This window comes from Dipodomys spectabilis, unplaced genomic scaffold (assembly GCF_019054845.1).
Source record: "Dipodomys spectabilis isolate Male_0828 unplaced genomic scaffold, ASM1905484v1 ptg000108l, whole genome shotgun sequence".
Classification (NCBI taxonomy): Eukaryota; Metazoa; Chordata; class Mammalia; order Rodentia; family Heteromyidae; genus Dipodomys; species Dipodomys spectabilis.
In genome coordinates this window covers 12,939,823-12,964,452 of record NW_024870785.1, presented here as the reverse complement: position 1 = coordinate 12,964,452, position 24,630 = coordinate 12,939,823, and the positions used below count along the sequence as shown (strand labels likewise).

General features: G+C 42.2%; 1 protein-coding gene across 6 annotated transcripts in view; it reads left to right on the top strand.

Moving 5' to 3' along the window:
- Nedd4 (NEDD4 E3 ubiquitin protein ligase) overlaps nt 1-24,630 on the top strand; it is a 63,315-nt gene that overhangs the window by 31,698 nt on the left and 6,987 nt on the right. For 2 of the 6 annotated variants that reach the window (XM_042687660.1, XM_042687655.1), the window contains 18 exons: nt 543-593; nt 1,162-1,223; nt 3,242-3,344; nt 7,037-7,203; nt 9,083-9,200; nt 9,586-9,753; nt 13,817-13,882; nt 14,969-15,088; nt 16,911-17,111; nt 18,139-18,219; nt 18,450-18,504; nt 19,226-19,284; nt 20,600-20,665; nt 22,185-22,414; nt 23,079-23,200; nt 23,294-23,364; nt 23,797-23,892; nt 24,470-24,543. In XM_042687660.1, coding sequence (XP_042543594.1) covers nt 543-593; nt 1,162-1,223; nt 3,242-3,344; nt 7,037-7,203; nt 9,083-9,200; nt 9,586-9,753; nt 13,817-13,882; nt 14,969-15,088; nt 16,911-17,111; nt 18,139-18,219; nt 18,450-18,504; nt 19,226-19,284; nt 20,600-20,665; nt 22,185-22,414; nt 23,079-23,200; nt 23,294-23,364; nt 23,797-23,892; nt 24,470-24,543 — 1,910 coding nt within the window. The remainder of the gene's footprint in view (nt 1-542; nt 594-1,161; nt 1,224-3,241; nt 3,345-7,036; nt 7,204-9,082; nt 9,201-9,585; nt 9,754-13,816; nt 13,883-14,968; nt 15,089-16,910; nt 17,112-18,138; nt 18,220-18,449; nt 18,505-19,225; nt 19,285-20,599; nt 20,666-22,184; nt 22,415-23,078; nt 23,201-23,293; nt 23,365-23,796; nt 23,893-24,469; nt 24,544-24,630) is intronic. The other 4 variants (XM_042687657.1, XM_042687656.1, XM_042687658.1 and 1 more) reach the window with 4 other exon arrangements.

Here is a 24,630-nt window from a genome sequence, read left to right as displayed (position 1 = left end):
GAGCATCACACCATTCCTGCTTACGTTCTAACTGCTTTGTTCTATATGGACAGTGGGGTAATGCCAGGTGACAAAACGTACAAATATAATCCTTCCTGTGACAGGCTACGTGTATGAATCCCTTCCTATGATGAATCATAGCTATGTATTTCCTTTTATGAAGGATTTATTTCCCTCCAGTTTCTGCTTGGTTTTGGTCACTGTATTCTGCTTTAAAATATTTTGTCTGAGTACATAATCATTATCTGCAGGAGAAGTAATTTAATGTTACTGCTTATCATGATCAGAAGTTGTATCACATTATGTTTTTTATTTTGCATCAGTGTTGCCATTGACACTTTAATCCATTGATTGATGTTTAACCCATTGATTACTTTAATCACCAATCAATCCATTGACTGATTTAATCCATTGATGTTGAATCCATAAGATTAAACAGCAAAGAAAATCCTGACATTTTCTGTGAAGGAGAGCAAGAGCTCATCGAAGTCTTCAAATAAAATTAAGTGTATAAGTAATCTCATTTCTTCTTTCTTTTATAGACAAGAGATGATTTCCTAGGTCAAGTGGATGTTCCTCTTTATCCATTACCGGTTGGTATAGGATCAGTGATTTTGTTCTTTATGTGTATTCTTTTTTCATTTAATATTTATATATACTAATAATGCAATTAGTTGATTTATAAAGTATATACTGTATTTCTTTTTTTTTCTACCTTTCTTTCTTTCTTCCTTTCTTTCTTTTGTCAGTCATAGAGCTTGAACTCATGGCCTGGGCACTGCCCCTGAACTCTTTTTGCTCAAGGCTAGTGCTCTACCACTTTGAATTACAGCACCACTTCTGGTTTTCTGATGGTTAATTGGAGATAAGAGTCTCACAGACTTTCCTGCTCAGACTGGCTTTGAACTGCAATTCTCCATCTCAGCCTCCTAAGTAGTTAGGATGGCAAGCAGTGTCCACCAGCATGCCTCACTTCTTGTACAGGAGAGGGAAAGCACTGTGAAATTACTAATTATGACCATTTAACAAACTAAAGCTGTTTTTTCCTTTGTCATATTTAATGTCAGTGATGCCTTAGGTCATAATTCATGAATATTCTTGAAAAGTACCTAACATTTTAATGTTACAGATATGTCTTGAAAACCTACTGTTTCATTCTAGACAGAAAATCCACGAATGGAGAGACCATATACATTTAAGGATTTTGTTCTTCACCCAAGAAGGTCAGTAATATAAAATTGAAGTATAATAAGGTATTTTTTGTTTTTGTTTTTGTTTTTTAGTCTCTTCACTAAGCATAACAATAGCTTCTTTGGAAAAGCAGGATTAAAACTCTTGTTAGTGAGCTACTCCTAAATATTATATTATTACATTTAAAAGTTTTATTGTTCTTTCTGGTACTTGTACATTGCACAAGGATTCTGAATGCACAGAAAAGTGATTGTGCCCGTGGAAAAGATTTGTCCTCCTGATATTTGCTAAATAGGTGACTGAACTTCTTCATTATCTTCTATTTGTTTTTGATATTATAGTCTAAGTAATGTTGTCATTCTATGATTCTATCCAACTTTACATAGACAAATTTAATTTCAGGAAAATATCTTAATTTTGACGTGTGTGTGTGTGTGTGTGTGTGTGTTTGTGTGTGTGTGCGCGCACGCACACACATACTCCAGTCTTGGAGCTTGAACTTAGGTCCTGCGTGATGTCTTTGAGCTTTTATGCTCAAGGCTATCACTCTACCACTTGAGCTACCACTCTATTTCTGGCTTTTTTGGCAGTTAATTGGAGCTAAGAGTCTTATGGACTTTCCTTCCCGTGCTAGCTTCAAACTGTGATCCTCAGATCACAGCCTCTTGTGGAGCTAGGATTGCAGACATGAGCCACCAATGCCCTGCTAATACTTCTGCTTATAATTTTTTTTTTAGAATACTCAGATAATTAGAGCAAGTAGCATGAATAAAGAATGGAATTTAAAACCCAAATAGCCTACTGATAATTCTATTTTTTCCTAAGCTGAATTATAAGAGTATCAAAGTTTTAAATTTCAGGCTGTAAATAAACTCCTTCCTCCTCTCTCCCCAATACTGAGGCTTTAATTTAGGTCCTTGTGCTTCTTTGGCTGGTGCTCTTACCACTTGAGCCAATCCTCCAGCAATAAAATTCCTTTTAATCTCTGTACCACGTAGTAAACTAATATCTAGTCAACATCTTTACTGGTGTAAAGGTCTAAGTCCAACAGATACATGACATCAGTGAAAATAGTATTTGCATTGTCTTCTATTCTAGAAAATGTATTAGGAAAATGTACTATGAGGATTTTACAGGATATTTTTTCCATTTAGAATTATTTCTGTTGGGCACCAGTGGATCACGCACTAGCTATTCAGGAGGCTAAGATCTGAGGATTGCTATTCAAAGCCAGCCCCAGCAAGGAAAGTCCAGGAAACTGTATCTCCAATTAAGCATCAGAAAACAGGAAATGGTGCTATGGCTCAAGTGGTAGAGCGCTGAAGAGGTCAGGGACAATGCCCAGCCCCAGAATTCAAGCCCTATAACCGACAAAAAATAATAATAATAATTTCTGAAAGCCAGTCACTGGTGGCTCACGCCTGTAATCTTAGCTATTCAGGAGACTAAGATCTGAGGATCATGGTTTGAAGCTACCCCAGGCAGAAAAGTCACCTTGAGACTCTTATCTCTGGTCAAAATGGTAGAGTGTTAACCTTGAGCAAAAGAGCTCAGGGACAGCATTGAGGCCTTGAGTTCAAAACCCATGACACAAAATAAACAAATAAAGCAAAAAAAAAAAAAAAAGACTTCTGCCAGGCATTGGTGGCTCACGCCTGTAATCCTAGCTACTCAGGAGGCTGAGATCTGAGGATCATGGTTCAAAGCCATGGCCAGCCTGGGCTGGCCATGAGACTCTTATCTCCAATAAACCACTCAGAAAACCAGAAGTGGCGCTGTGGTTCAAGTAATAGAGCACTAGCCTTGAGCTGAAGAGTAAAGGGACAGCGCCCAAGCCCCACAACCAAACAAAAAAAAGACTTCTAAGCAGAGCACTCACTCATAGTTCATGTCTGTAATTGTAGCTTATTTAGGAGGCTGAGATCTGAACATCTTGTCTAGAATTACCTCAGGTAAATCCCTCAGTGCTAGTAGGTGTTCAGTAAACTCACTTATTGTAATGCTTTTGTTTTTATTCAAGTTGTGTGAATAATTGTTTTCTTTTCTACAGTCATAAATCAAGGGTGAAAGGTTATCTGAGATTAAAAATGACTTATTTACCTAAAACCTGTGGCTCAGAAGAAGATAATGCTGAACAGGCAGAAGAATTAGAGGTGAGATGTTATAAATGTTTGGTAAAACTAAAAGAAAATGTCTAATTTGATATTTTACTGTACTCTGAAGAAAATGACTACCCAGTAAAATTAATTTATGAAATAAATATTATGAAATATTTATTGAATTAATAAATTAATTTATGAAATAAATATTATTTACCTGAACACGCACTCAAAATGCACTCAAGCATTTATTAATAATTATTTTCCTCTAAAAGAGTATTTCTGGAGAAACAATGATGTTAAAGATTAGCAAGTCTGCTGGGTGCTGGTAGCTCACACCTGTAATCCTAGCTACTCAGGAGGCTGAGATCTGAGGACTGTGTTTTTAAGCCAGCCCAGGCAAGAAAGTCTGTGAGACTCTTATGTCTAGTTAACCACCAAAAAGCCACAGTGGAATAGTGGCTAAAGGGATAAAGACCATCCTTGAGTAAAAAAGTTAAGGGACAGCACAGTGCCCACTCATGTTCAAGCCCCTGTACCAGTATGAGCGCATATGTGTACACACACACACACGCACACACGCACACACACACACACACACACACACACATTATAATCTTTGTGAGTAAAAGATAATAATGTTTAGGAACAAAAGCATTTCTTATAATGAAATCATTAACTTTCTCATCTACTTTTCCAAACCTATGTCATATTCTTTAAGAACACAATTATTGAATATTTGTCACTTGGACATTTTTAAAAAGAAACAACTAGGCTGGGATGTAGTTCAATGACAGAGTACTTGCCTAGCAGGTGTAATGTCCTGGGTTCAATCCCTAGCCCAAAAAAAAAAAAAAAAAAAAGACAACCAATAAGAAATTGTTTTATGACATGTAATTCTTTTTTTTCTTGCTTGAACTCAGGGCCTGGGCACTGTCGCTGAGCTTTTTTTTTTCAAGGCTAGGACTTGATGACTTGAGCCTCAGTACCACTTCCAGCTTTTTCTGTGTATGTGGTACTGAGGAATCAAACCCAGGGCTTCATGCATGCTAGGCCAGCACTCTACCACTAAGCCACCTTCCCAGCCCTCTGACATGCAGTTCTTATTCCTTTTCCTGTTTTGGTGAAGAGGGGCCTGACAAGAAGGGAGACGAGTAGATTTCAGGTTATTGATTTCGAGTAATCAAATAAAAACCCATGTTTATTTTGAAGCAAGTGGGATTTGTCCCAGTTCAAAGATGACAGCATAAAAGGAGAGGGAATTCTGGATGGAGATCTATCATGTGAGTGGATGTAGAGGTAGATTATGTACAAAGCCACTTCTGGCATTTTTTTTTTTTTGGCTGGTTAATTGGAGATAAGAGTCTCACACACTTCTCTGTCCCAGTAGGTTTCAAACTAACAATCCTCCAGTCCTCAGTCTCCTGAGTAGCTAGGATTACAAGGGTAAGCCACTGGTGCCTGGCTATTTTGAAAGTTGTTATTTTTTTCTCTTCTTTTTTTTTTTAGAAGAGATTTACTACCAAAGTTTCCCTGCCTGGCATGTTGGTAGCAAAGAGTGACTTGTATAATGGAATTCTGTTTGAAAGCCAGGATTTTGCTGTAAAGGAAGAAAATCCTTTAGTTAGTAACTTTAAAAAATTAAGAACATACCAGGGCCCTGGTATTAAGTACGTAGGTGTTTTTGTTTTTACAAAAGGCTCTAGGAATTCAAATACACAAATTTGTGCTTATTTATCTGTATAGTTAGTGACTAGAGAAATCTTGGTCTAGTCCTTTGACAGCTAGTTTGGGACTAAATATATCAACTTTACTGTTAGAAGAAAACAATTGTAATTCCAGATGAGGTGCACTCTTAGGTAGTTTGTCTTCCTTGGTAGTATGACTGCAACATATAATTAATTATTGAACATTTGATTTTTGTACTCTTTGTTACTTTAGGGATAGTTGGATGTGTTTTATAAGACTAGCATATAACATTTCTTATAGCTCTGAAGTCAATCTTACTCTATTAGACAATTGGATGTTAGCTTTAAGACTAGTAATTTGTTTATTATATTTTTATTTTTTGCTTTTTCTGCCGGTTCTGGGGCTTGAACTCAGGGTTTGGGCGCTGCCTCTGAGCATTTTTTGCTCAAGGCTATCTCTCTACCACTTGAGCCACAGTACCACTTCCAGCTTTTTTGAGTAGTTTACTGGAGATAAGAGTCTCACATGGGGCTGGGAAGGTGGCTCAGTGGTAGAGTGCTTGCTTTGCAGGCATGAGGCCCTGGGTTTAATTCCTCAGCACCACATAAGCAGAAAAAGCTGGAAGTGGCACTGTGGCTCAAGTGAAGAGCTGAGGGACAGCACCCAGGCCCAGAGTTCAGGCCCAATGACTGACTAAAAAAAAAGAGTCACACAGACTTTCCTGACCAGGCTGGCTTCAAACTGTGATCCTTAGCTTCAGATCTCAGCCTGTTGAGTAGCTCTGATTACAGGCATGAGCCATTGATGCCAGGCAATCTAGTAATTTAAGTAAAGGTCATTGATTCCTAGAAAATTATTTTATAGGCATAGAGGTATGGCTCAATTGGTAGAGTACCTGCCTAGTCAAAGCCCAGGATTCAATGCAGAGCGTGGGAAGGAGCAGATGAAGAGGGAGGAAGAGAGGGAGAGAAAGAGGGAGGGAGAGAGGAAAAGGGAGGAATTACTTTGTGGTCAATGTAGATAATTCATGTTTAATAAGGAAGAATTCTGTCTAAAAAAAAAAAAGAAGAGTGGGCTGGGAAGGTGGCTCAGTGGTAGAGTGCTTACATTGTATGCATGAGGCCCTGGGTTCGATTTCTCAGCACCACATAAGCAGAAAAAGACGGAAGTGGCACTGTGGCTCAAGTGGTAGAGCGCTAGCCTTGAGCTGAAGAGCAGAGGGACAGTACTCAGGCCCAGTGTTCAAGTCCCATGACTGACAAAAAATCCAGTTCAAGCACTTTTGAAACTCAAAGCAGGGAAATAAAATTTAAGTGTGTATGCAAGTCTGTAGGGTGCTAGATCCTATGTTGTCAAGGGAAAGGGGGAAAAAAAGAAGAAAGAGAAACATAGTAACAGTGACAAATTAAGTGGAAAGGAAGAAAATAGAGTTTGGAGAAAATTGACATTTTTGAGAGGTTGAATCTTCCTAAGATCCTGTTTTGTCTTTCCATTCATTACTGTCTGGGACCAAAACTTCTAGAATTCATCTTAAATTTTCCTTCACATAGGATATGTGGAAATTTCTAAAAATCAAGCACTAGTGGCTCACACCTGTAATCCTAGCTACTGGGGAGACTGAGATCTGAGGATCACAGTTCAAAGCCAGCCTGAGCTGGAAAGTCCATGAGACTCTTATCTCCAATTAACCAGCATAAAGCCAGAAGTATGGAGGTGTAATTTACATGGGAGAACACCAGCCTTGAGCAAAAATACTAAACAATAGCAACCAGTTCCTGAGTTCAATCTAGCATAAAGTTAATTGTTCCTACTAGCTGGGCACTGGTGACTCACACCTGTAATCCCAGCTACTCAGAAAGCTAAGATCTGATCTGAGGATCAGGGTTCAAAGCCAGCCTGGGCAGAAAAGTCCATAAGCCTCTTATCTCCAACTAGAAAACCCAAAGTGGTGCTGTGGCTTAAAGTGGTAGAGTGCTTGCCTACCCAGGCCCAGAATTCAAGCCCCATGACCAACCAACAATAACAACAAAGATAATTGTTCCTATTCTGTTTTGCAGCCTGGCTGGGTTGTTTTGGACCAACCAGACGCTGTCTGCCATTTGCAGCAGCAGCAAGAACCTTCTCCTCTTCCCCCAGGATGGGAAGAGCGGCAGGACGTCCTTGGAAGGACCTACTATGTAAACCATGCATCGCGAAGAACACAGTGGAAAAGACCAACCCCACAGTATGTGCCACTGAAAGGCTTTCACGTCACTGATAGAATTTTTTTTTCTATTCTTTTTGGTGGTACTGGGTTAATACTCAGGACCTGCCACTTCAGCCATGCCCCTATTCCTTTTTTTTTTTTTTTTTTTGCTCTTGTTTGTTCAGCCTCTCACAGAGGTGGTATCACAGACACAGAACTCCATGCCCACCTGGTTTATCGGGATGGGGCTCCCTGTTGTGATGCCCTACCTCCTAAGTAGCTGGGATTACAGGCGTGAACCACCACATCCAGCCCTCTGTGTACATTTTGACCATTCATTTTCTTTTTTGAAGTCATGTCTGAAATGAATGAATTCATAGTAGTGTAAGGATCCATCAACTGTAAAAAAGACCAAGAGTTTTGTGACCCAAGTCTTAAAAGCACTAGTTCAGCTGGGCACCGGTAATTCCAGCTGTAATTCCAGCTACCCAGGAGGCCAAGATCTGAGGATTGCAGTTCAAAGCAGCCTGGGCAGGAAAGTTCATGAGACTCTTAATCTCTAGTAAACTGTCAAATGGCTGGGAATGTGGCTTAGAGGTAGAAAGCTTGCCTAGCATGCATGAAGCCACATAAAACAGAAAAAGCTAGAAGTGGCACTGTGGCTCGAGTGGTAGAGTGCTAGCCTTGAACAAAAAGAAGCTGAGGGACAGCACCCAGGCCCTGAATTCAAGCCCCAGGACTGACACTAAAATCTATCACAGCTGTTTCTTTTTTTGGGGGGGGGGGGGAGGGTCCAGTCGTGGGGCCTGAACTCTGGGCCTGAGCGCTGTCCCTTAGCTCTTCAGCTCAAGGCTAGCGCTCTACCACTTGAGCCACAGCGCCACTTCCGGCTTTTTTCTTTTTGCTTATTTGGTGCTGAGGAATCGAACCCAGGGCCTCAGGCATGCAAGGCAAGCGCTCTACCACTGAGGCAACTTCCCAGCCCAGCTGTTTCATTTTTTAAAGTGTGTGTATATGTGTGTCTGGGTGTGTCTTAGGGAAGGAACACCAAGGCACAATACCTATGTGCCTTTGATCATGTACAATAATATTTGTCAGAATGAACTCCGGGAAATGAAAATAAATATATGTACATATAGTTTATATATGTGTGTGGTTTGTTTAGATAGATAGTTAGTGTATACATGATTGCAGGAAGTGCAGCTGTAGCTCAGGTGGTCATGAACCAGCGCTGAATGAAAAAGCCAAATAACACTACCTTACTATGTAACTGTAACCCTTCTGTACATCAATTTGAGAATAAAAAAAAAAAAAGCCAAATAAGAACATGAGATCCTAGTGTCAAGCTCCAGTACTGACACAAAAACAAAGAAAAAAAAAGATAATATGCTAGATTTCTGATTTGGTTATTACACATGTATACATGTAGCCAAATATGATATAGTTCCCCAGAAGACAATTATACAATTATTAAGTGTCAACTTAACACTGATGTGAAAACGAAGGCCAGGCATCAGTCAGTTCATGTCTGTAATTCTAGCTCCTCAGGAGGCTGAGATCAGACGATCCTTGTTCTTAACTAGTCACAGGCAGAAAGGTATATAAGACCTTACCTCCAATTAACTAGCAAAAAGCTGGACATGTAGTAGAGCCCCAGCCCTGAGCAAGAAAGTCGAATTGAGACTATGAGGCCCAGTCCTGACAAAACTGAATAGAAGAGAAAATAGAATATCAGATGTGTTACAGGTTTCATAAAAGGTATCCCACAGGTGCCCACATGTCCACAGTACATGAAACAGAAAAGCAACCACTGGTGATTGAAGGGCTGTTAGGCGTTTTTTAAATGATCCCAAAGTCTTTGACTCTCGTTTTAACCATTTCAAGGTACACCTGATGACTCAGATTCCTTCCAAAACAGGGATGACCTAACAGAGGCTGAGGGTGGGGACATGGAGCTGCAAGCACAGCGCGCGTTCACCACTCGGAGGCAGATCTCTGAGGAAGCAGAAGCCATGGATCCCCGGGATGCCTCTGAGGTACAGCTGCTCATGGTTCTCCTGGATAGGGATTTGCTGCCTTCCTCAGTCAGAACTGTGTAAGTTCTCCCTGCATTGGTAGCTAACACCTATTAGAATCCCAGCTACTCTGGAGGATGAGGCTGAGGATTGCCGTTCAAAGCCACTGGTGGCTCACGCCTGTCATCCTAACTACTCAAGAGGCTGAGATCTGAGCAGATCACAGTTCAAAGCCAACCCAGGCAAGAAAGTCCATGAGACTCTTATCTCCAGTGAACCCCCACTTTACCACTTCAGAGTGGTAAAGCGCTAGCCCTGAGCAAAATGCCAAGTGATAGCACCAGCCCCTGAGTTCAAGCCCCAGTGCCGAAATACACATAACTCAGGTTGCTTCTGTTCATTTTAGACCTGGGAAGTGATAAGAGAAGACGAAGCCGCCATGTACAGTGGTCAGTCTTTCCCATCACCAGCGACATCGAGTAACGTGGACATGCATCCTCACCTTGCAGAAGAATTAAATGCTAGACTCACCATGTGTGGTGATTCGGCCACTAGCCAGCTCATGTCCAGCTCAGTAAGATGCTTTTCGATTCTTTTACAGCTTTGGGGTTTTATATGATGAGTATTCCACTCGACAACGAATATTTTACATGAAGGTCTTGTCTTTAGTGGCATGCAGTGATAATGTGCTTTGCATTATGGTAGTTTTTCCATCTACCCTTGGCAGATAGATCAGGTGGTACCTGGAGTCTCAAGCATATTCATGTCCTCTGGTCAAAAATATTCATACTAGGCAGTGCTAGTGGCTCATGCCTGTCATCCTAACTACTCAGGAGGCTCTGAAGATTGTGGTTCTAAGCCAGCCCAGGCAGAAAAGTCTGTGAGACTCTTATCTCTACTTAGCTACCAGAAAAGCCAGAAGTAGAGCTGTGGCTCAAGGGGTAGAGTGCTAACTTTGAGCAAAAAAAAGCTTAGAGACAGCACCCAGACCCTGAGGTTAAGCCCCCAGACCAACACACGCGCACACACACACACACACACACACACACACACACACACACACACACACACGAGCACAAAAAGCTGGAAGTAGAGCTGTGGCTCAAGTGGTAGAGTGCCAGCCCCAATACTGTCACAGAAAAATTGTTAAAAAAAAAATAACAGGGGCTGGGAAGATGGCTCAGTGGTAGAGCGCTTGCTTTGCATGCTTGAGGCCATGGGTTCGATTCCTCAGCACCACGTAAGCAAAAAGCCAGATGTGGCGCTGTGGCTCAAGTGGTAGAGCTCTAGCCTTGAGCTGAAGAGCTGAGGGACAGCGGCCAGACCCAGAGTTCAGGGCCACGACTGGACTCAAAAAAAAAAAAAAAAAAAAAAAAAAAATAACATAGCCGGGCGTCGGTGGCTCACACCTGTAATCCTAGCTACTCAAGAGGCTGAGATCTGAGGATCACGGTTCAAAGCCAGCCTGGGCAGGAAAGTCTGTGAGACGCTTATCTCCAATAAACCACTAGAAAAAAAACCCAGAAGTTGTACTGTGGCTCAAGCGGTAGAGCACTCGCCTTGAGTTGAAGAGTGCAGGGACAGCACCCAAGCCCAGAGTTCAAGCCCCAGGACCGACAAAAAATAAATAAATAAATAAATAACATATAGCATCTAAATAGCATACTACAAAGCAGCCATTGAAAATAGTGAGGCAGGGCCGGGAAGGTGGCTTAGTGGTAGAGTGCTTGCCTTGCATGCCTGAGGCCCTGGGTTCGATTCCTCAGCACCACATAAGCAAAAAGAAAAAAAAAGAAAATAGTGAGGCAGCTTTGAGTGTGTGCTATGGAAATCAACCTCTAATAGATGTTGACAAATGAAATATAGTAAAGAATTGTACAGAATGATTTTTTTGCATATTCCATATAAATATATATATTATTTAAATGACAAAGATTAAATATGCATATGACATTTCTTGAAGATAGAAAGGAACTGGTACTTGTTCAGAGAGAAAATCCGAGGGGCAGATTTATCCTTTGTATCTTTTGAATTGATTCCCAACTATTGTTAAAAAAAAAGTCAACTTCGGGCTGGGAAGGTGGCTCAGTGGTAGAGCGCTTGCCTTGCATGCATGAGGCCCTGGGTTCGATTCCTCAGCACCACATAAGCAAGAAAGAAAAAAAGCCAGAAGTGGCGCTGTGGCTCAAGTGGTAGAGCGCTAGCCTTGAGCTGAAGAGCTGAGGGACAGCGTCCAGGCCCAGAGTTCAGGCCCACCACCGGACCCCAAAAAAAAAAAAAAGTCAACTTCTACTGAGCACTACTGGTAGCTCCCATCTGTAATCTCAGCTACTCAAGCAACTGAGATCTAAGGATTGTAGTTCAAAGCCAGCCCAGGCAGGAAAGTCTGTGAGACTCTTATCTCCAATAGACTACAACAAAAGCTAGATGTGGAACTGTGGCTCAAGTGGAGGAGCACTAGCCTTGAACAAAAGAGGCTCAGGGACCCAGGCCCTGAGTTCAAGTCCTAGAATCACCAGAAAAAAAAAAGTCAACCTCTGCTCTTTTGGAGACAAGTTTTACTTTTTCTACCCATGCTGACTTTGAACTTGTGATCCTCCTGCTTCAGCCTCCCAAATCAAACCAGGGATTACAATCATGCATATCATGTCAGAAGCTCAGAAACAACTCTTATTTATCTGTCTATTTATTTTGTTCATTTATTGAGGTAGTAGGGGTTGAACTTAGGTCTTCATGCTTCTTAACAGGCACTCTACCACTTGTGCCTGCCCTTGTTCTATTGGTTATTTTAGAGATAAGTTCTTGCTTTATACTCAGGCTTATCTTGGCTAGTTTTCTTTTTTCTTTTCTGTGTGTGTGTGTGTGTGTGTGTGTGTGTGTGTGTGTGTGTGTGTGTGTGTGTGTGTGTGTGTCTCACTCATGGTGTTTGAATTCTGGGGCCTGGTTTTCTTTTCTGTGTGTGTGTGTGTGTGTGTGTGTGTGTGTGTGTGTGTGTGTGTGTGTGTGTGTGTGTGTGTGTGTGTGTGTGTGTGTGTCTCACTCATGGTGTTTGAATTCTGGGGCCTGGGCGCTGTCCCTCAGCTCTTCAGCTTCAGGCTCTACCACTTGAGCCACATGCCACTTCTGGTTTTCTGGTGGTTTATTGGAGATAAGAGACTCATGGAGTTTCCTGCCCAGGCTGGCTTTGAACTGTGATCCTCAGATCTCAGCCTCCTGAGTAGCTAGGATTACAGGCGTGACCCATCTGCACCCGGCTGGCTACAGTTTTCTTAACTAAGTTCTTCCACATGGCTTGGAGTATAACAGGTCAACACCCACTGCCCCTTCATTGTTTGATTTAGGGTCTCACAAACTTTTTGTTGCTTGTTCGGTCCTGGAGCCACAATGTTCTAATCTCTCAAGGAGGTACGATTATAGCCTTGTGCTACAGCACCTAGAGGGCAATAAAGTTTCTTGTTTCAGCAGGCCCTGTTCTATTTTCATACATGCATATAAAGCACTTCTACCATATTCACCCGCATTCACCCTCCCCATGAAACCCTCACTCTCCAGATACCCAGTCCTCCCAACAGAGCCTGTTTTGCATTCGTTTTCAAATCAAAAGTAGTCATCAAAGTCTTGACGTTGCAAAGTCTTGACGTTGTCCAAGTCATCCTTCAGATATTTGGGCCCCAGTCTCCTATAGAGACAGACTTTTCAATTGTTTACAATTCTCAGCTACTTCAAATGATCCTACAGTAGATATTTTGACTTAATTTATGTGAGTGCATGGTAAATGTTGATGTCACTTAATAACAAAGCTAAGGTATTTCTGATCACGGAAACAGGATTTCAGATAGTGTGGCAACAGCAGGTACACAAAGGCAAAAGGAAAGGAAGAACATAGGATTTCCAGGAAATAAGTGATCTGGGTGGAATGTCCAGCTATCGCCGTAAAACAGGAAGTAGCCAAAGAGATCAGGAAGGGGCGTGGCCTGGAACTCAGGAAGTTGGGGGCGGGGCCTAGAGCTGAGGAACTATTGTATGTTGTGTCCTGATTTCATTTAGTGTCTGTCTCCCTCCCCCGGAAGGATGTCAACCAGAGTATGACAGGTCAAGATCTGTCACACAAGGCTCTCTGGCTGCGTCCTACAGCATGTGCCTAAGGAAATGAGATTTTAATTCATTGGGGAAACTGACTCGGACCTTGCTGCTGTTAATCATCAAGATGACAATGAAAACTTGAATCTTCTTTTTTTAATTTTGTAAAAAGTACTACTTGTATTAAAATGGAAAAAAAAAAAAGTTGAATGTGTTGGAGAGCTAGTTCGGAGAGACTGAATAGAAAGAAATGGGTGTGGCTGGGAGGGAAAACCCATGTGTAGAATGTAGACAGCTGGGGATTGGATGTTCAGGACTAAATGAGCAGGAGGCAGTGAGGCCCTGGGATAGAAAGCAGGGCTGGGTAGCGCTGGAGTTTGGGGAGAAGGGGGGACGACGTTGCAGGCTGTACTGACAGGCTGATCCCCATCTATCACCGCAACTTTAACCTGCTACCTTTCAGCCCCCATTAACGCCCCCTACTACCTCATCTGCCATTTAAAAACAGACTTAACAGTGTTATTTCCTTTTCTTTGCTTTTTTTTTTTTTTTACAAGAATCATTCCAGCAGAAGAGGCAGTTTACAAGCCTATACTTTTGAGGAACAGCCTACACTTCCTGTGGTAAGTTTTGAATAATCCTCTTCCCTAGTCATCCATAAAAATACAACTTAACTTCGCATCTTTTAATTTGTGTATATGCGTGCATGCTCTCACATGTGTGCTCGCACGCATGCACGCTCTCACACACACACGTATAGGTACTAGAGCTTGAATTCAGGGTCTGGGTCTTTGAGCTTTTCCACTCAAGGATGGCAGTCTACCACTGAGCAAGAGCTCCACTTCAGATGATTTATTGGAAATAGTCTCATGGACTTTTCTGCCCGGGCAGAAAATCCTCAGATCTCAACCTCTTGAGTAGCTAGGATAATAGACATGAGCCACTCCAAGAGATTGTTATCTCCAGTTAACCAGCAAAAAGCTGGACTGGACAGGCACCCGTGGCTCACACCTCTAATCCCAGCTAAGAAGTTAGCTCAGTGGTAGAGTGCTTGCCTTGCATGCATGAGGCCCTGGGTTCCAGACCTCAGCACTACATAAGCAGAAAAGGTGGCACTGTGGCTCAAATGGTAGAGTGCTAGCCTTAAGCTGATGAGCTGAGGGATAGCGCCCAGGCCCAGAGTTCAGGCCCCATGACAGACCAAAAAAAAAAAAAAATAAAGCTCAGGGATAGCACTCAGGTCCTGAGTTCAAGTCTACAATTTACTAAAAAAGCTGGACTCGAGACATGGATCAAGTGATAGAGTACCAGCTGTGAGCAAGAAAGCTGAGCAGCAGCAAGAGGCCCAAGTTCAAGCACTGGTACTAGCAAATTTGAGAACATTTATGTGTTGATTAAAAGACATGATCTGTCATACAGCACCTAGTGTTTCGCCACAGACACCATTTCTTATTATTTTATCTCCTCATTCTTGTCTCGTGATTTTTGCCCCCAAGTGAAAGCCTGAACACTTCATTCTGTATTCTTTGCAAGGTAACCTAAAGTAGCATTCATGGTACTAAATTAAAATGTACCATTTGTCTACGTTTCTAACTGTTATAGACAGTTTTAGTTCCCCATAAAATGAAACATGGCTCAACTTTAGAGAGCATGTGGCCCTTCTTACTTCATTTCTCCTCCACATGTAATTCTGGTGTTTTATACTTCAGCTTCTGCCTACATCATTCGGATTGCCACCCGGGTGGGAAGAAAAACAAGATGAAAGAGGAAGATCGTATTACGTCGATCACAATTCTAGAACCACCACTTGGGCAAAACCCTCCACACAGGTACCCGTGCCTCCCTGCATGTTAACTTCTTTCCCTTCCTTATTTCTTGGGTTTGTTTTTGTTTTTCCAGTTCCATATCTTGAAATTAGGGCATTGTACTCTTGCTTGATTGCTTGTTCCTGACAGCGCTCTGCTCTTTGAACCACACCTTTAGTCCAGCTTGTTGCTGGTAAATTGGAGATGAGAGTCTCACGGGTTGGGCTGGCTCTGAATCTTGATCCTCTAGCGCTCAGTCTCTTGAGGGGTGGAGATGACAGAGATGAGCCACCATCCCTGGTTTAACTTGTTTCCCTGTTTCCTTTCTGTATAAGCTGTTTCCTTACTTTCCGTTTATTCTGCATACTTTTTGTCCTTCTTCTATGAAAGTTACCATTTGTTATTTTAAAAGTTTCAAATGAGACTGACAAGACCTAGTAAGACATTGGATGATTTTGTAATTTGAAAGGTTAAGATCTTTTTTGTGTGTGAGTATGCTAAAAGATCATGTTAGTGATTAATGTATAATAAGATAGGATCTGTCTAACCTTTTTGCTGCCTGGCCTTGAACTGTGATCCTCCCACTTTCTGCCTCCCAAGTAGTTGGGCTTACAGGCATGCAGTACTATGCTCAGGTCAATTATCCATTCCTATACTGGATATTTGTCATTCTTTTTTCTTTTTTTTTTGTTGGCCGTGGGACTTGAACTCTGGGCCTGGGCACTGTCCCTCAGCTCTTCAGCTCAAGGCGAGCGCTCTACCACTTGAGCTACAGCGCCACTTCCGGTTTTCTGGTGGTTTTATTGGAGATAGGAGTCTCAGGGTCTCTCCTGCCCGGGCTGGCTTTGAACTGCGATTCTCAGATCTCAGCCTCCTGAGTAGCTAGGATTACAGGCATGAGCCACCAGCGCCCGGCTTCTTTTTTCTACCAATATTTGAAGCCACTTACTATGGTCAATCTATGAGTCTCCTGGAGCAAAGCTGGCCTTCTTCTCTGGAAACTGTGTTTTCTGTAGACATATGTATCAAGAAGCCATGCCTCCACGGCTGGGAATGTGGCTTAGTGGTAGAGTGCTTGCTTAGCATGCATGAAGCCCTGGGTTTGATTCCCCAGTACCATATACACAGAAAAAGCCAGAAGTGGCACTGTGGTTCAGGTGGTAGGGTGGTACTTGAACAAAGAAAGAAGCTTAGGGACAAGTGCCCAGGCCCTGAGTTCAAGCCCAGGACTGACAAAAATAAATAAATAAAAACAAAGTTTTTATTTATGCTCCATTGGGAAAAAAAATTTAAGGAACAAAGTCATAAAAATGTTAGGGAAAATATGAGCTGAGGGACAGCGCCCAGGTCCAGAGTTCAAGCCCCATGACCGACAAAAAAAAAACAAAACAGGGTAAAATTAAAATTATGTCATAACTTCATTTGAAAAATGATCCTCAAGTATTGAGGACCTATTTGCAAGTGTATATTCTGTGTGTGTGTGTTAAGCTATCTTTGTAACTAGGGCTATTTGCAAGTACTCTATAAAATTATACAGTGTGGTCAGGCATGTGCCTGTAATCCTACCTCCTCAGGAGACTGAGACCTAAGGATTGTGGTTCAAAGCCAACCTGTCCAGAAAAAGTCCATGAGACTCTTATCTCTACTTCCAAAAAAAAGCACAGAAGTGGAGCTGTGGTTCAAGTGGTAGAGTGCTAGCTTTGAGCAAAAAAGCTCACAGACTGGGACAGTGCCTAGACACTGAGTTTAAGCCTCAGAACTAGTGCGTGCGTGCGTGCACACACACACACACACACACACAAAATTTGTTGTTGTTTTTAACCATGTGACTTAATTGATACACTAGCCCACCATGGACACCAGTCAGCTGCCATCGGGCCAGAGCTCAGCAGGCCCTCGGCCGCTGCTTCCCGCCAGTGACCCAGCGTTGCAGGTGACACAGCCATCTGAAATTGAACAAGGATTCCTTCCTAAAGGCTGGGAGGTCCGCCATGCACCAAATGGAAGGCCCTTCTTCATTGACCACAACACCAAAACCACCACCTGGGTAACTTAATTCCCCGCCTGCAATGTTTTCACAGCCCACACTGACAGATTGCCCCTTTTCATCTTTAATGCTATTTCTTGTTCAGCACTGGGGATTGGAACCTAGGGCCCAGCAAGTCCTCTGCCTACTACTTGAGCTATGTCCTCTCGCTCCCCTCACCCACACACAGCCATTCTGAGGTAGTAGTGCTTGAGTTGAAACTCAGGCCTTCATACTTGCGAGGTAGGTGCTCTACCACTTGAGCCATGCCTCTCCTTTCCTTCTAATCTTTAAAGGATATTGGAAAACATGTTGAATTCTTAATATTTGCTACTCAAGATACAAGTTCTGCCTTTTTTTAACCATCATCTTGGAGATATTCATATGTATTTCCTATTTCTCATTTTCTAGTGACAGATTTTAGGAGAAATTATTATGTCATGTATTAAGGAAATGAAGTATACATGAATTTTAAGACACATTTTTTTTTTTTTTAGGATGTCATTAGGACTTGAAATCAGAGCCTTTTCGCTCAGAGCTGATGCTCTACCATTTGAGGCACAGCTCCACTTTTGGCTTTTTGTTGGTTAATTAAAGATAAGAGTCTTATGGACTCTCCCGCCAGGGCTGGCTTTGAACTGTGATCCTCAGATCTCATCCTGCTGAGTAGTAAGGTTTACAGGCGTGAGTCACATAGCTAAAAAAATATTTTAAATACACTTTGATATTAGAAAACCTTGAGCATATCTGGGGCTGGGAAGGTGGCTCAGTGGTAGAGCGCTTGCCTTGCATGCCTGAGGCCCTGGGTTCGATTCCTTAACACCACATAGGCAAAAAGAAAAAAGCCACAAGTGGCGTTGTGGCTCAAGTGGTAGAGCGCTCGCCTTGAGCTGAAGAGCAGAGGGACAGCGCCCAGGCCCAGAGTTCAGGCCCCACGACCGGACCAAAAAAAAAAAAACCTTGAGCATATTGATTTGCATTCCTTTGTGTGTATATGATATTCTATTCTTAATTTTTTTTTTTTTTTTGTTAACTGAACCAAAAAAAGGAAGATCCAAGATTGAAAATCCCGGCTCATCTGAGAGGAAAATCTTCACTGGACCCACCTAAGGATCTAGGACCTTTACCTGTAAGTGCACAGAGCTGTTCCCAGTCCACCATGACTATCTCAGACATTTCCTACTCTGGGAATTCAGTACTTCTTTAACAGCTATAATTCATATTGTTAAACTATCCATGCCTTCTACCAAGAAGGCAAATTCAACCAATTAAAGGAGCCCTAACTAATGTTACTTTTTTTTTCTTCTGGACCTCTAAAACTCTGTCCTAAAAATAATTGAAATATATTTGTCATTCTAGCCAGGATGGGAAGAAAGAACCCACACAGATGGAAGGATCTTCTACATAAATCACAGTATGTTTCTATGACTTTGTTTCTTTTTAGTCAGTTGTGGGGCTTGAATTCAAGTCCTGGGGGGCTGGGAAGGTGGCTCAGTGGTAAAGTGCTTGCCTTGCATGCATGAAGCCCTGGGTTCGATTCCTCAGCACCATGGTAGTAGAAAAAGCCAGAAGTGGCGCTGTGGCTCAAGTGGTAGAGCACTAGCCTTGAGCTGAAGAGCTGAGGGACAGCGCCCAGGCCCAGAGTTCAAGCCCCATGATCGACCAAAAAAAAAAAGAATGAATTCAAGTCCTGGTTGCTGTCCCTCACTTTAAGCCATAGCTCCACTTCTGGTTTTCTGGTGATTAATTGGAGATGAGAGGCTCATGGACTTTTCCTGCCTGGGCTGGCTTTGAACCATGATTCTCAGATCTCAGTATCCTGAGTAGGTAGGATTATAGGCATGAACCACCAGCATCCAGCTTTTATGACTTTTTTTTTTTTTGCGGTCATGGGGCTTGACCTCTGGGGCCTAGGTGCTGTCCCTGAACAATTCAGCTCAAGGCTAGTGCTCTACCACTGAGCCACAGCACCACTTTGGGCTGTTTTTGCTTATGTGGTGCTGAGGAATGGAATCCAGGGCCTCATACATGGGAGGCAAGCACTCTACCACTGCCCTTTATGACATTATTTTTTGTGTTATAAAACTTTGCATGTGAGAAAGCATGACTTGCTTGTTTGTTTTTCTTCCTTTCAGATATAAAAAGAACCCAGTGGGAAGACCCTCGCTTGGAGCATGTCGCAATTACTGGACCAGTAAGTTTGTCTGGGTCAGTGCCCTTCGCTGGCATTGCCCTGTCCTGTCGGTCCTGTTCAGATGCGAACACTCAATGGCACTGAGTGGAAGGCACGCTGGGCCATCTCCTCTCTCTCCCCTGCCCTTCTCCCCGCCCCAGTTACTTGATAAGACAACAGGAAGTCATCCTCCATCATCCTTACCATCCCCCGAACCATGGGTGATTAGTGAACCATGCTGTCCAAATTTTGGGCCAGTGGCCTGGTGAGCTATCTCAGGCTGATCCCTGCTACCCTGCAGGGGAGGGGAGAGGGCAATGCCGAGACTCCTGAACATACAGGAAAGGAGGTAAGATTGTATCCAGATGAGGAAGCAACACCATGCTATCAGTCACCGGCGAACATTCTAGAAGCAACCCTTGGAAAGGCCTATTGCATTAAGCACCACCATGTTGAAATGTAATGATTATCATAGTAGGATGGTTATGTTACTTCTGAGTCAAGTTAATGATAGGAAAATCTTTTTTCCTCTCTTCTATAAGTAATTTGTCCCATTTTTTAAAAATGTGGATTTTTGTTTTCTAATTCACAAAAGAAAATGGAATAAAATTAAGGTGGGCACCAGTGGTGTATACCTGTAATCCTAGCTATTTATGAAGCTGAAACCTGAGAGTCATCGTTTAAAACCAGCCCAGGCAGAAAAGCCCATGAGACTCTTTATCTCCAGTTAACCACTAGAAAGCTAGAAGTGGTGTTATGGCTCAAGTGGAAGAGCACAAGCTTTGACTGAAAAACCTCAGGGACAATGGTCAGGCCCTGAGTTCAAGCCCCACAACTAGCACACACAAAAAAATAATAATAAAATTGAGCACATGTTATTTTTTTTGAAGACTTCTACATTTCTCAGTGGGTAGTCTCTGAAAATGGTAGATTAAAAAAAAGTAACTCCTAGGAGTTCAAGGGAAAAAGTGCATTTTTCAAATTGTTCCTTTAATGGAGGAATTACTTTGAAAGACTTTTATAGTAATGGAAATTTTTATTTCTAATATTTCTCTACTTGGAAGAAATGTCCTGTTTCTGGCATGTCACATTTCAAAACGATTATATGATGAAAGTTACAGCCAGAGGAATTTCTGAGTACAATTTGGTCTTAAATGGAGAAATTATTTTTAAAAATTAAAATTTTATTATATTTGTTTAATTTCAAAAGAAACTTTTAGTTTCCAAATAATTCTCTTTTTAGTGTTTTTAACTTACATTCATAAAATACCTACAGGGAAACTTCTAAAGTACTTCCAGAATCCGAGTAATCTAAACCTTATTTATTCAACCACAGGCAGTGCCTTACTCCAGAGATTACAAAAGAAAGTATGAATTCTTCCGAAGAAAGTTGAAGAAGCAGGTTAGTGATATTTGTAATAAAAATTAAGGATGATCATTATATCCACAGGAAGTTAAAGATGACTTTTCAGCCAGGTGCTGGTGGCTCGTGTCTGTGATCCTAGCTATTCAGGAGGCTCAGATCTGAGGATCCTGGTTTGAATCCAGCCCAGGCTCAAGTGGTAGAGTCCTAACCTTGGGGGAAAATAGCTAAGGGAAAGTGGGAGGCCCTTAGTTCAAGTGCTAATACTGGTGCGTATGCACACACGCACGCACGCACTCATGAATGGAGCTTTTAACAGATGGTCCTCCATATGTATATTCAGTGTGTTCGGTACACCTTCCCCAGCACCACAACTTCAGTCTGCTTGAGGTGGAATAGGTCATTCACTCATCTCTTTGGTTTCTGTTGGTCTTGACCAACATTTTCAATGCCTTCCTCCTCTGCTCATTTTCTGGCCCTCCCTCCTTGCAGTTTAGGGACTCTACCACTAGGTGGCCGCATTGGGTTACACTTCCTTAGGTTCTGAACCTAAGGACTGCTTTTCCAAGGATTCAAGATGGCAAGTCAGATACCCTTTTTTTTTTTTATCCAAAATTTAAACAAAATGAAACACAGTCATTTTTTAAAAATTCACATTGTTGATGCTCTAATAAAATCCTTATATACTTTTCTGAAAGAGTGAGTGCATCGGGGCTGGGAAGGTAGCTCAGTGGTAGAGTGCTTGCCTTGCATGCATGAGGCCCTGGTTCGATTCCTCAGCACCACATAAGCAGAAAAAGCTGGAAGTGGCGCTGTGGCTCAAGTGGTAGAGCGCTAGCTAGCCTTGAGCTGAAGAGCTGAGGGACAGTGCCCAGGCCCCCACAACCGACAAAAACCAAACGAAACAAAAAAATGCATGAATGCATCAACTAGATGCTGGCAATTCATGCCTATAATCCTAACTACTCAAGGGCTGGTATCTGAGGATTGAAGTTCAAAGCCAGCCTGGATAGACACAACCAAGAGACTCATAGCCCCAGTTAACCGCTTGAAAAGCCAGAAGTGAAGCAGAGGCTCAAAAGCAGTAGAGCCCTATCGTTGAGCACAACAACCAAAAACTAAAGGGGAAAAAAGGTGGTGAAAAAGTGTAGCAGTGAAGCTCACTGGACATTGATGAATGTGAACTACACAACACGTAGTAGAGACGGGAAGGAGGGACTAGGAGAGAGTGAAGGAAGAGAAGGCATTCCATGGAAATGTACTCACGACCTAACTCATGTCATTGTAATCTCTCTGTACACCAGCTCTAAATAACAGTAAACTATTTTCTTTAAACGTAAGGAATAGCATCTAGGCCCTGAGTTCAAGCCCTAGTTCTAGCGCGCGCGCGCACACACACACACACACACACACACACACACACACACACACACAATAAAGAGAGAGAACAAGAGACGAGGGTAGAGGAGGATGCTCAGCGCATGTCAGGACTTCCCTGATAAACTTGTTTACGCTAACTTGATTGAAGGTCTGGGTCCCTCTTTTCCTGACTCTGCAGAATGACATTCCAAACAAATTTGAAATGAAGCTTCGCCGAACGACTGTTCTAGAAGAGTCCTACCGGAGAGTGATGAGTGTCAAGAGAACCGACCTCCTCAAGGCTCGGCTTTGGATCGAGTTTGATGGTGAAAAGGGCTTAGACTACGGAGGAGTGGCCAGAGAATGGTTCTTCCTCATCTCAAAGGAAATGTTTAACCCCTACTATGGGTTGTTTGAATACTCTGCTACGTAAGTACCTTTTCTTACTTTCTGAGATAAGAGTTTTGCTAAGTAGCCCCGGCTGGCCTTGAACTCACAGTCCTTCTCTTGAGTGCTGGGATTACACATACCTGCTACCATATCCCAAGTTGGGGTTTTTGTTGTTGTTGTTGTTGTTTGTTTGTTTGTTTTGAGATAGGGTCTTTAGACTAAGTGAGACTCTTATCTCCCAATTAATCACGGAAAAATGGCACTGTGTCTCAAAGTGGTAGGCCACTAGCCTTGAACAAAAGAGCTCGGGGGGGCTGGGAAGATGGCTCAGTGGTAGAGCGCTTGCCTTGCATGCCTGAGGCCCTGGGTTCGATTCCTCAGCACCACATAAGCAAAATGAAAAAAAAAAAAAAAAGCCAGAAGTGGCGCTGTGGCTCAAGTGGTAGAGCGCTAGCCTTGAGCTGAAGAGCTGAGGGACAGCGCCCAGGCCCAGAGTTCAGGCCCTATGACTGGACCCCCCAAAAAAAAAAAAAAAAAGAGCTCAGGGACAGTCACCCAGGCCTAGAGTCCAAGCCCCATGACCTACAAAAAAAAATGATAGATAGATAAATAGATAGATGGATAGATAGATAGATAGATAGGTGATAGATAGATAGATAGATAGATGTTCCCAAGTTGTACTTCAATGTTGTTGTCTTTACAGGGATAATTACACCCTACAGATAAACCCCAATTCTGGCCTGTGTAATGAAGATCACCTCTCTTACTTCAAGTTCATCGGTCGAGTCGCTGGCATGGCTGTTTATCATGGCAAACTCTTGGATGGTGAGTGTCAAACTGTAAAAGGTTTCCGATGTCAGTCATGGTCTGTGTCCTCTCCTTGGGTGACTGTTTTTCATGTATTTCCTCCCTGGCAAGGTTTCTTCATCCGCCCGTTTTACAAGATGATGCTACAGAAACCGATAACTCTTCATGACATGGAGTCAGTGGTACGTTGATTCCACTTACAGCGCGATTCAAGCAGGCAACCACACAGTGTGCAGAATTAGGATTTGTTGTTGTTGTTGCTGCCTGTTCGTGTTTTTGCAATGCTGGACCATAAGCCCAGGGCCTTGTATATATACTCCTAAGCCACATGGGGATTTTTCTTGAGGCCCAGAATGGCCTCAGAACCATGATCCTGTTGATCTCTGCCTCCTACAGAGCTGGGATTACAGGTTTGAGCCGCTGTGGCCAGCCAGTTTTACTTATGTACTTAGCTATTATCTACTTATATATGTAATATGTGTAGATGCATATGGAAAAGCTGTTCAGCTAGTGCTTCTATTTTGCTCTAGTTACTCAGATTCTCAAAATAACCTCTTATGTAAGTTCAGGGGTCTCTAGATACGAATTTTAAAAATACGATTTTCCCTTTCCAGGATGGTGAATATTATAATTCGCTAAGATGGATTCTTGAAAATGATCCAACAGAATTGGACCTCAGGTTCATCATCGATGAAGAACTTTTTGGACAGGTTTGTGAATTTCCAAATGCTACAGGATTTGTGAAATACAGCCAGCCACTGGTAGCTCACAATTATAATCCTTACTACTCAGGAGGCTGAAATCTTAATAGCAGGGTTCGAAGCCAGTCCAGGCAGGAAGATTCATGAGACTCTTATCTCCAATTAGCCACCAAAAAACCAGAAGTAAGGGGTGTGGCTCAAGTAGTAGAACACCAGCCTTGAGCAAAAAAAAAAAAAACACTAAGGAACAGTGTCCAGACCTGGCACACACACATACACAAAAAGAATTTATGAAATAAACATAAGCTAAGTTTAGGTATGAATGTGCACACTCAGTCACATTTCTGGGCTCTATTTTTACATTTGTTTTCCAACTACAAAGGCAGTCTCTCAGTCCTACTTAGTGTCATTAACATTTGACTCATTCCGTGTTTATTTTAGTAAAACTAATATTTAGGTTTTCTTAGTGTTCGGTTTTTGAATGGATTTGATTTAAAACACCAGGCCCTGGCATAGCTATCATCTGTATACTTTTTCAATGTGTTCTCCCTAAAATAACATATCCAGGTATCATGTTTAATTTCAGACACATCAACATGAGTTGAAAAATGGAGGATCAGAAATCGTGGTCACCAATAAGAACAAAAAGGAATATATTTAGTGAGTATTTTATTACCTAAGCATTTTCCTCAAAATAATTTTGTACTTTCTTCTGGGATTTTTCTTTCTCCATCCCCAGAAGCCCAA